This window comes from Schistocerca gregaria, chromosome 1, assembly GCF_023897955.1.
Source record: "Schistocerca gregaria isolate iqSchGreg1 chromosome 1, iqSchGreg1.2, whole genome shotgun sequence".
Lineage (NCBI taxonomy): Eukaryota > Metazoa > Arthropoda > Insecta > Orthoptera > Acrididae > Schistocerca > Schistocerca gregaria.
The window spans coordinates 608,259,914-608,272,388 of NC_064920.1; the positions used below are offsets into that span (position 1 = coordinate 608,259,914).

A 12,475-nucleotide genomic window follows, 5' to 3' on the forward strand; every position below is an offset into this window, starting at 1 on the left:
AAGAAATTGTCCGAAGTACTTGTGCAACAGAATCAATTACTGTATACTGACCTGTTACGTGTGACTTGTGTCACTGAGTTCTTTGGCTATTAATTTGCATCAGCAATAATTGCAGCATTGGATGTGTAACTAAAGGGCATGCGAGGTCACTAGGACGGGGTTTTGAGGAGGAGAGTGACTTGCAATAGGAGAAGGATAAAGCACAGGGAACAGCAGACAAGCCAGTACACAGCTCGTGACATGCTACAGTGGAAAAGTGTTGTGGACTCATGGAGGGTGTCAGTGAACCAACACTGAAAGCAGTGGGGCTCAGCACAGTGCTGTTTCGCGAGGATGAAGCCAGCCATTTAGGCCTGTGACCTGAAAGTTTGGGTGTGCAGAGTGTGAACTACTATTACTAGAGTAATAGCAACATTATTGGTTAGTATCATTCCTGGAGAATTTATCAGCTATTTTTCATAAAATTCGCACTGTTGTACACTGAAGGACTCAGGTTGTGCGGAATCTTGTGCAGGTTTGGCTAGAAATGTGGCACTCTTGGGGTATGCTCCTTAGTTGTGTCCTTGTGAGCAAATGTAAAACATTGTTACCAAAATTAACAGGCATTGTACATCTGGGTTAATTGTACTGAGTAAAAACCCTGTTAAACTGTCTGTTGTGGGGCTGTAGTGGTAACCCAGTGGTTGTTGTTTCTGATATTTTTTAAATTTAATGTTTAGGGCCAACATATGCCAATGAATTATTTTAGCAAATGAAGTTTTGGATATGAGCTATTGATTGATGTGCGAGTGGATAAAGCCACATAGCTGAAATATTCTCCGTTATTACTAATCTTACGGCCGTCTTTAATATGTTCTGGCAGAGCTGTAATTTGTTTTAAAGGCCTAGTACCTTTACTCCAGGACCCTTTTGTCCTAGCTGCCCCTGCTCCAAAAGGTACCCCATTCTTTTTTCCCGTAGCAGGACAAAGTGGGGAGGGGTTGGTTTCAACACATACTCTGCTTTTCTTCACTTTATTGTTTTCCTCAAAATTCTACTACTGCTTTGGAAACCCCTTTGATTTGAAATAGTATTTCTTTTTCTTGTTGGAGCAGAGACAGATTGATATTTAACACTAAAATGTACTACATTAGCTGACAGAAAAATATTGTTACTGCCCCAATTCTTGGTTGCCGAGGGCAGAGGAAGAGGGCGCGTGGTCAAGGTGGGGGATTCTAATGAAAGAAATAAGAAATTACACATTACTTACCAACACCTATTGTCCCATTGAGGCCTAAACGTGTGGTTATCCTCTTCAATGCAGCAAGCATTTCAGGACCTCTTTCAAATTTCCTTTTCTGTAGAACTGTAGCTGGATTTTTATCAACTTGTGTACGCCAACGATCACACAATTTGTAAAACTATAACAAAAAATATAATACTTTTAACTACAGAAATATTGTCTTGCTATCTCTGTTTGATGAAAAGCTTTGTGACTGTACCCTCAGCACTGGATCTTTAGCAAGTGGCTCTGGAAACCACACGTGCAGACTGCCACTCCGTTCAAACAGCCCTATAGTAAAATATCGAGCACTTTCACCAGTTCGCTGAGTTGCCGTATATTGAAACTGGAACAAAAAGAGAAACACTATAAACCATGAGGAAGAAATGCAAATGGGAACACTTTTATTTGCTGGACTGTAGACTGATTTTTAGTTTCGTACTTTGCAGTAACACCAATACTTTTTGTCTTGGCGTATTTTGTTATTCACCAAAAGCTTGCTTGAACATTTGTATCTCTACTACCTCAGTTTCAGTTGTCATCAAAAGATGACAACAAAATGCGAAATTGAGGAGAGAAGCAAACTTTATTTATTTAGTGTCCATACTGCCAACATGTCCAATGCTATTGTTAGCAGTGTCACAATTACACTAAAGAGCCAAAGAAACTGGTACACCTGCCTAATAACATGTAGGGGCACTGCAAGGATGCAGAAGTGCTGCAACATGACATAACATGGACTTGACTAATGTCTGAAGTCATGCTGAAGGGTACTGACACCATGAATCATCCAGGGCTGTCCATAAATCCGAAAGAGTAAGAGTGGATGGAAATCTCTTCTGAACAGCATATTGCAAAGCATCCCAGATATGCTCAACAATGTTCAATGTCCTGCTGGAATTACCCCAGTCCGTCAGAATGTACAATGGATATGAATGGATGCAGGTGATCAGACAGGATGCTTACATACGAGTCACCTGTTAGAGTTGTATCTAGACGTATAAGGGGTCCTATATCACTCGAACTACACACACCCCACACCATTACAGAGCCTTCACAGCTTAAGCAGTCCCTACTGACATGAATTCATGAGGTTGTCTCTGTACCCGTACACATCCATCCACTCTATACAATTTGAAACGAGACTTGTCCAACCAGACAACATGTTTCCAGTCATCTCCAGCCCTTTATTGGCACTAGTGTCACTTAGTATGCCATTTATGCCATTTGCTTCAAGGTAAAACATAATACTCCCACTCCAATTTAACTAGCTCCAAACTACTACTGCAGCAATGTGGGTTTAGTATGACAGCTTCCTGGGGGACAGGACTGCATTATATTACAAGAAGAAAGAAACATTTTTGTTGTTGTTGTGGTCTTCAGTCCTGAGACTGGTTTGATGCAGCTCTCCATGCTACTCTATCCTGTGCAAGCTTCTTCATCTCCCAGTACCCACTGCAACCTACCTCCTTCTGAATCTGCTTGGTGTATTCATCTCTTGGTCTCCCTCTACGATTTTTACCCTCCACACTGCCCTCCAATACTAAATTGGTGATCCCTTGATGCCTCAGAACATGTCCTACCAACCGATCCCTTCTTCTAGTCAAGTTGTGACACAAATTTCTCTTCTCCCCAATCCTATTCAACACCTCCTCATTAGCTATGTGATCTACCCATATAACCTTAGCATTCTTCTGTAGCACCGCATTTCGAAAGCTTCTATTCTCTTCTTGTCTAAACTATTTATCGACCATGTTTCACTTCCATACATGGCTACACTCCATACAAATTCTTTCAGAAACGCCTTCCTGACACTTAAATCTATACTCGATGTTAACAAATTTCTCTTCTTCAGAAACGCTTTCCTTCCCATCGCCAGTCTACGTTTTATATCCTCTCTACTATGACCATCATCAGTTATTTTGCTCCCCAAATAGCAAAACTCCTTTACTACTTTAAGTGTTTCATTTCCTAATCTAATACCCTCAGCATCACCTGACTTAATTCGACTATATTCCATTATCCTCGTTTTGCTTTTGTTGATGTTCATCTTATATCCTCCTTTCAAGACACTATCCATTCCACTCAACTGCTCTTCCAAGTCCTTTGCTGTCTCTGACAGAATTACAATGTCATCGGCGAACCTCAAAGTTTTTATTTCGTCTCCATGGATTTTAATACCTACTCCGAATTTTTCTTTTGTTTCCTTCACTGCTTGCTCAAGATATAGATTGAATAATATCGGGGAGATGCTACAACCCTGTCTCACTCCCTTCCCAACCACTGCTTCCCTTTCATGCCCCTCAACTCTTATAACTGCCATTTGGTTTCTGTACAAATTGTAAATAGCCTTTCGCTCCCTATATTTTACCCCTGCGATCTTCAGAATTTGAAAGAGAGTATACCAGTCAACATTGTCAAAAGCTTTCTCTAAGTCTACAAATGCTAGATATGTAGGTTTGCCTTTCCTTAGTCTACCTTCTAAGATAAGCCGTAGGGTCATTATTGCCTCACGTGTTCCAATATTTCTACGGAATCCAAACTGATCTTCCCCAAGGTCGGCTTCTACTAGTTTTTCCATTCGTCTGTAAAGAATTTGCATTAGTATTTTACAGCCATGACTTATTAAACTGATAGTTCGGTAATTTTCACATCTGTCAACGCCTGCTTTCTTTGGGATAGGAATTATTATATTCTTCTTGAAGTCTGAGGGTATTTCACCTGTTTCATACATCTTGCTCACCAGATGGTAGAGTTTTGTCAGGACTGGCTCTCCCAAGGCCGTCAGTAGTTCCAATGGAATGTTGTCTACTCCGGGGGCCTTGTTTCGACTCAGGTCTTTCAGTGCTCTGTCAAACTCTTCATGCAGTATCATATCTCCCATTTCATCTTCATCTACATCCTCTTCCATTTCCATAATATTGTCCTAGTGTACATCGCCCTTGTATAAACCCTCTGTATGCTCCTTCCACCTTTCTGCTTTCCCTTCTTTGCTTAGAACTGGGTTTCCATCTGAGCTCTTGATATTCATACAAGTGGTTCTCTTTTCTCCAAAGGTCTCTTAAATTTTCCTGTAGGCAGTATCTATCTTTTTGTTATTATGAGCAAAAGTAGAAAATAAATTGAGCACAACTTACTGTACCTTTGCCATGGAGTTTTCGTGCAGCTCTGTGGCTATTGTGTCACTGACTATTGTTATGTGAAAGAAGAACAGTTGAAAAAGTAATCTTGAAAATGCTTAATCCAGCCTTGGTAAAGGCAAGACCTTTTTTCTGATTCATGTGAAGTGGAGTCATGGTTATTAAACCAACTCTTTTATAAATGTAATTAAATTTGTTTCTGTCGTTGGACAGAGTGAGTAACTTAGTGGAAGTCATACATGTATCTGAAAAGTAAGAATTTTATTCTGTATTGAGTTCGAATATACCATTGGTTAACAAAAAGTAAAGTTTGCACACCTACTTATTTCAAAAGTAGAGAGAGAAGTTTAAATATTCCCGTACCTAGCATCATTCTACGGAGACAAAGTCAAGAGAGTTTCCGAGCACCCAGCTAGCCAGCAAGAAGATCGGCAGTGAATCTCACGTAAGTCACTTCGTATAAAAGAAGTGGGAAGTTTGTACATTGACTTCTTGTTTTAAATCGCCGTCAAAAATGTTAGAACATGGCGATCTGTATGAAAGGAGATGAGAAAACGGGAATTTTAAGTCAAAAACTAGAGAAGAAGTTGTTTTGTGTTGCCCTAGCAACATAACGTACCACAAAAAGGGACTTACTCTGGAACAATGGAATATTTTCAAGTATCCAGTGAAGTAAAATTTGAATGTAAAATGGTGAACACATGGAAAATTCAGAGCTATAAAACAGGAAAGAAGATTTTGACGCATTTGTCTAAGAAGAAATACGTGTAGAACACTTCAACCAAGAGATCTAGTGCAGGAAGTATACAGCTCTCACACACCTCGTGGGGATGCAGATGTGGAAACCAACCTACATCCAACGCCGCCGGCATCAGCTTCACTGGTGCTGGCCTGCCTCTACAGCCGCTCACCTACGCAACGAGATTTCTATGCCAGGTGAGTGTGAAACAAAACTTCATTACTTTAGTGAGAAGTGGTACTTACTGCTGAGTGAACTTTTATTGTGTAATTATAGTATTTAAAGTTAGTTTTAAATGCTTACTAGGACTAAAGCATATACAACAAATTGAGGATTGAAGGCACTCAAGAAACAGCTATGGCTATGAGAGTTAGCAAAGAAACATGTGACTGGGGTGAGTTGGTAAATTTAATCAAAGCTCAGAGTGCGTCTCTAAGTTTGATAAATTCTCAAATACCCAGAGTGAAGCTTTAAATGCTCAGAGTCTTACGTTAAACTCATTAGATTTAAACCCAGAGTGAAGTTTTTAATGCTCAGAGGGAAACTCTAAATGCCAAGAGTGAAACTCTTAAATAATCAGGCGACAAATCTAGATTTGCTAAATGCCAAAGTCAACTCGCAAAGCAAAGAAATTATTAATCTATACGAAGGGATGGGTGCTCTTAAGACTGAGTTTGATGCTTTAAATAGTAGAGTAGAGAATTTAAAAATTGATTTAAAGAATGAATTGACTAATTCTTGACCAGTCATGTTAATCAAATGTTTACTGACCTTAGTCAGAAATAGAACGACAATTTCCAAGATTTATCAAAAAGGTTAGAATTTAACATTGAGGTCAGATGTAATAATGTGGAATCCAAAATTAATGAAAAGTTAGGATTTTTGAAAATGTGTGCAATGTTAAGTTTAATGCTGTAAAGCAGGGATTGAATATTTTGAAAGAGAGTGTAGATAAGAGATATCATAAATGTAAGTAGTTTGGAGGACCAGTTTGAAGAAATTATAGATTGAAAGGTTACCGAAAGAATAACCTCCAGAAACATATCACCTGTTCTGTCTTCTGAACTAGTGATACCAGGAAAATTATAGACAACATGTGGAGAGAATTCAAGCTTATCCAGGATAAAGTAGAAAAAAGGGTAACATCACCTAATGTGGTGTTAACTAGTGAAGCTGTGACTGTTTACAATGGGGGGCTAATTTAGGGTTATCTAGACAATTCCCTAAATTTAAGCCAGAGATCCAGTTCTTAAAAATGTTTCACCAAGCACAACCAAAAAATTCGAAAGATTCTCAGAAAATTGAATTTGCAGTGGAGTACCTTCTAGGGGAAGCCTCAGAATGGGGAACAGTAAATAATGAGAATTTTTCCTCTTGGGAGGACTTTCAAGAGAAATTTAAAGAGAAATGCTGATCTGCCAGTGCCCAAGAAAAGTTAATATCAGATCCACGGGACCCAGTCGGAGTCATCTGTCCCCCAGGGACGGTAACATTCCGAGTTAACAAGTGGACTAGCGACTGTCAAATCCCAAGTTGTTCTCAGTGCTTCTTCCAAAATAGTCTTCCTACACCAAATTCCTTTGAAATCTTAAACTATTCTGTCAGCTATCCTATAAAATCAAGAACTAGTCTTATTGCTTAGAAAACTGAATATGACTATAAAATAGAGAACAACTTAAGAAAATCACCAAAAAGAAGTGATATCTAGACAAAATAAACTGAATAGATTATTATATTTATGGAAAAATGCTAAGATGTGACTAGCCAAACAATTGTTATACTGTAGTGTATAGATTTTCTATTTTGTATAGAGTATTTTACACCTTTTATGAGATGTGATATAGATGGGAGTGTATGTATAAAATTTTGAAAGGGGTGGGTATTGTAGATAAGAGCACAATTTACACGAACAGGTAAATCATGTCTAACATAAAACACACAGCACACCTTTCAAACAGCCCTCACAAAGAGGTGTTCCTGATTCTTCATCATTTGCCCTTCCTTAGGGTTGCTAGGATTTCCTTTGGGGACATTGACGATGAATGTGGGACAAGACCATTCTGTAGGAGGCAATTTAACACCAAACCACCTCCAGCATCTCACTCAAGTACCTGAGAGGTAGGGATCCTGGGGAAAGGGGGTGGGAAGGGTTTCCTGTCTTTGGGGCTATCTTCTTTCTCTTCTTCGATCCTAGCATACACATCTATTTTTTCCTTTCTTACTTCTCATTTGAGGACCTGTCTATTTTTCCCCTCTTTCCATATTCTATTGCTGAAGTCCTTATTTCCGTGGTTTCGCTATAAACACACATCCACATATACACAAGTATACATTTAGACACAAACATACAATTACAGACTAGGAAGCCTATAATGACGTGAGAACCGCCGGGTGTCATAGGAGAAAATGTGGGTACATCTAGAAATATGCACACATATATAGGAAGCTATGATGGTTCTACATCGAATATACATATCAACTAAGAAAGAGGCATGTGAAAAGAGAGAAAATGAAAGCAGGAGAGAATGTTAATCATGATGATCAATAAGAAATATCAGTATAATAAATACTCTAATGAACTGAAGGATAGTGGGACATGAATAGTATATGTTGACATAGTATCTATCGAAAGTATGGAAGTTGATAAGCAGAGGAGGACTCTGGGGAGTAAATGATGTATTAAAGAATGAATGTGAAGCTTAAGATAGATTTATATCCTTACCAGAAAATACTTAATTATGTTATACATAGAAATGTATACTAGGGTAATGAACCATAAGGCCTACTCAGAAGGGATAAGGGGGGCGTACCCAACTTTCACTGAGTATAAAGGGCAGGTGTACCTACGTGGAGATAGGACGACCTGTGGCCTAAAAAATAGGTATGTTTTATAAGGCGTGTACCTACCAGAATGGAAAGAGGAAGTGCTCTCACAAAGTCAACCCACAAGCAAGGAATAGGTGCTGATCATAGAGGAACGGGACAGTATCGTGACGAAAGTCACAAATTTTATAGGAATTATTCTGGAAAGTATAAATTCTATGAACAACTAGCATTATTATGTTTTGTAGGAATAAATGAGTGTCAAAAAAAAAAAAAAAAAAAAAAAAAAACACTTTTATTTTGCCCAGGGTTCCTCCAAGCTACAACTAATGAAAATAGTACATACTAGGACAGTACTAAAAAATAAGAATAGAAAATAGATTACTCATGTGTCAAAACACCTGAAGTTTTCGATTGAAAAAGGAAAAAAAAAAGAGAAAAGTCCTCACAATTCCTAAATATTAGAAAAGCTGACTAAAACCAGGAGTAAATGCTCATATCTTAATGTCAAAGTAAAATAAGAATGAATTGTGAAACAGAAAGTGTGTGTGTATGGGGGGGGGGGGGGGGGGGATACGTAGTGATTCGAGAATTTATGTGTAAACTATAGAACCACTCAGCCTTCTACCGTCTCGAACAACGGTATTCTAGATATGAGAGTGGGATAGTAAAATCCTACCTACATGTTTGTGTATGTAGGTTTAAAATCAGTCGTGGGAAGAAAGTAGACGTGGTGGTCGAATGGCACCAACAAGTACTTGTCGGGCAACCCATAAATGTTTTAGAGGAAGAACCATGGAGTTTTTATGCAGCTCTGTGCCTATTGTATAATTGACTATTGTTATGTGAAAGAAGAATAATTGAAAAAGTAATCTTGAAAACTCTTAATCCAGCCTAGATAGAGTCAAGACCTTTTCTATGATTCATGTGAAGTAGAGTCATGGTTATTAAGCCAACTCTTTTATAAATGTAATTAAATTTGTTTCTGGCGTTGGATGGAGCGAGTGACTTACTGGAAGCCATATATGTGTGTGAGAAGTAAGAATTTTATTCTGTATTGAGTTCAAATATACCATTGGTTAACAAAAAGTAAAGTTTGCACACCTACTTATTTCAAAAGTAGAGAGAGAAGTTTAAATATTCCCGTACCTAGCATCATTCTATGGAGACAAAGTCAAGAGAGTTTTCCAGCAGCCAGCTAGCCAGCAAAGAAGATCGGCTTCGAATCTCAAGTAAGTCACTTCATATAAAAGTGGGAAGTTTGTACGTCTACTTCTCACTTTAAATCGCCGTCAAAAAGGTTAGACTGGGAGTCTTTTGCTCTTCAGATAGTCACCCAAAACCAGAGAGATACTCTTCCTACTGAAACCAACACACATTGGTAGTACTGACATGAGCCACCACCTGTAGCTGGCTGAACCCTATGCTTTTCTTGGTATCTGGAAGCCACCCATTCCACATCTGGAATGACACCTCCCGATATGCACACATGGAGTGTACAATGAACTCCTTCCCCTCTTTGGCAGCCACGGCCCCATTATGCACCTAACACTGGAGCCGTCAACAACCATAAACCTGAAGTAGGGCAAGCACCTCCATCTGTCTCAGACACAGACAGCAGTTGAAACCTGTTTGTCAGATGAAATGGGGAAAACCTTCGATCAGCTCCCCCCCAGAAAGTCTTTCACTGCCTGCCGCACCTTGAAGCAACCTCTCACTCAACCATTGGTAAAGGGTCAACTTCAATGTTTGCAGTACCTAGTCGGCTACAGTAGCAGACCGATCACGGGACACATGTGATGAGATAGACATCCCTTGGGTCCCCACGTCCAGACTCTATGGTGATGCTCATTGGCAACAGCCTCAAATTGTGTGACTGAAGCCAGAACCACCTGGAGCTGTGAGCAAAAGGTCACCAGCTGAGATCACGTCTGAGGACAGAAATCACAGTTTCTAGCCATACTAAAGACACTGAAAATATATACTAGACAGTTATTCAGGGTGTATATGTGAACAAGGAAAAAAAATTCCTGGATTTTTCCGGTTAAGAATACACTTGCTCTTGGGTGAAAACATACTCTTTCCCTGTTAACTGACAGTATATTTTCTCTCGGAACTGTATAACTTATCAGTCCTTTGAATGATTATGGTTTAATACACCAGCGTGGAATTTCCCGGCGCTTTAGAAAACTAAACACAGGGGAAAAAAACACGTTTTGGGAAGATTGTTGATGTGCAGCAACATGTAAGCTTCATATTTTCGTATTACGAAAGTATAAATTCGAATTCCACCAAACACCACATGTTACTTTCCGAAGCATTGAAATAGAGTTTGCGATGCGCTTTTGTCAATCAGTCATAGCTCATGTCATGTGATCTCTCCAGCCGATGACAAAGGATATTCAGAGCTTAGGACACATGATGTAGTCACCCAATAGCAACATCACTGTTAAGTAGCGTGAACACACAAACAGAAAAAGTTAATGGTTTAAATTAAAATACATAGTGTTGCTACACGAAAAGCAAACCTTTCACATATAATATTGGTATATAAGATTAATACGCTGCAAGAGAAGCTAAGCTTCCACATATAATGTTGGTCTTTTATGCGCATATTACAATTAAAGATATATATATCACACATATGTGCCAGTAAAATTTTTAATAACAACATAAATGTCTGATCTTCTGGTCTCGAAATTCATCTAAATGGCTCGTCATCGAAGAGTTGATTTTTAAATGAGATTCAAATGATCTGTGATTTAAGAAATTCATCATACATTCTCACACACAGTTCAACTTGAGTAAAAGAAAATTCTCTTTGATAGTAACACTTTTCAAACCACCATTCAGAATATTTTCCTGCGAACTGTTAGAAATAGGTTCATTTCTGCAGTTGTCAGAGAGCGCCAGATGACAGGCGCCACCACACTTGCGCAGCTACGATGTCGTAAGGAGTCCATATGTTCATACGTGTAAAACATTAAAAGATCTTACGTTAAGCCATAAAAGAAACAAGATATCAGAGGATACCCCAAGAACATCGGAATTTCGTGACCCATACTAAAATGTGCACATTTAAAGTGCAAGTTACCTCATGTTTGGTTCATTATTATGGCATAATGCCATACCTGCTAGTTATGGCATAATGCCATACGTGCTACAAGTTGAAAATGTGCACTTGAAATGCAGTGAAGAGTGATGGAATTAAACACTTTGTTTCAAAAATATTGTCTGCCTCAGCGGAAAAGATGAAAAAGAAAATTTCTTTAGCAAACTGACAAAAATAACTTCATTGTTCTGCAAGGCAATTAATGCCTAACTTTCAGAAAGGTGGAAGTAAAATAAAATCTTCAACTAATAACACAATTTAGTCGTCCATAATTATGTGAATGTATTTTAATTCACTTGATAGTTCCAAGCCACAGAAATATGTTTTGTTTTCATTTGACGTGAGAACAGTAAACGAAGAGCAAACAGCAACATCAATAAATGTAAACACGGGTCACGTGGATACTACTCACTTCCCCACTGTAACTTAGACTGCTCTGCGCATCAGCCATCGATCCACGATATTTCCGAACCGGGGCAATACCCCACCACTCCCTCGAGCGTTTGAGACAGGACATCAAAAATTTTAAAAAAATCGAGCTTTCAAAAATATGTTCATTTTTGTAGTGCACATCTTTCTGAAGAGTATGATGTATAAAACATATGTGTTTGAGGAAATGTAAGGCATGTTATTTGGTTGTAAGTGTGCCAAAGTGCAGTGCCATACCTCTTCACACATCATCACTGTACTTCGCTCTGTGGAACTGAAAAGTGTATGTTTTGTAATGGATGTCATCAAATCGTATTCAGGACAGTGGAAATTAAAATGTCCTGTGATGCCGCTCCTGCTTACAGTCAGCCGGTTTGATACCCTGTCTTGCTGCTTTGTGTGACATAAAATTAAATATAGGATACATAAACCCAGTAAAGACATGAGATAAGCAAGACAGTACCCATTTCTTCAATCCTTAGCTTCTAGATTTTTTTTTTCTCTCTAATCTTGCTACTCCTTTACATGGTGTGCTTTCCTTTCTGTGAAAGAATATATTACCTCTACATCTACATTTACATACATACTCCGCAATCCACCATACGGTGGAGGGTACCTCATACCACAACTTGCATCTTCTCTCCCTGTTCCACTCCCAAACAGAACGAGGGAAAAATGACTGCCGATATGCCTCTGTATGAGCCCTAACCTCTCTTATCTTATCTTTGTGGTCTTTCCACGAAATGTAAGTTGGCGGAAGTAAAATTGTACTGCAGTCAGCCTCAAATGCTGGTTCTCTAAATTTCCTCAGTAGCGATTCACGAAAAGAACGCCTCCTTTCCTCCAGAGACTCCCACCCGAGTTCCTGAAGCATTTCTGTAACACTCGCATGATGATCAAACCTGCCAGTAACAAATCTAGCAGCCCATCTCTGAATTGCTTCTAGGTTCTCCCTCAATCCGACCTGATAG

The 12,475-nt window shown here is 38.9% G+C and overlaps 1 protein-coding gene across 3 annotated transcripts in view; it reads right to left on the reverse strand.

Annotated features, from left to right (window-relative positions):
* The window catches only part of LOC126358586 (multiple inositol polyphosphate phosphatase 1), a 208,564-nt gene that overhangs the window by 76,082 nt on the left and 120,007 nt on the right, over window positions 1-12,475 (reverse strand). For all 3 annotated transcript variants that reach the window (XM_050007562.1, XM_050007563.1, XM_050007561.1), the window contains 2 exons: window positions 1,482-1,607; window positions 1,250-1,400 (listed from right to left, as the gene is read on the reverse strand). In XM_050007562.1, the coding sequence (XP_049863519.1) occupies window positions 1,250-1,400; window positions 1,482-1,607 (277 nt within the window). The remainder of the gene's footprint in view (window positions 1-1,249; window positions 1,401-1,481; window positions 1,608-12,475) is intronic.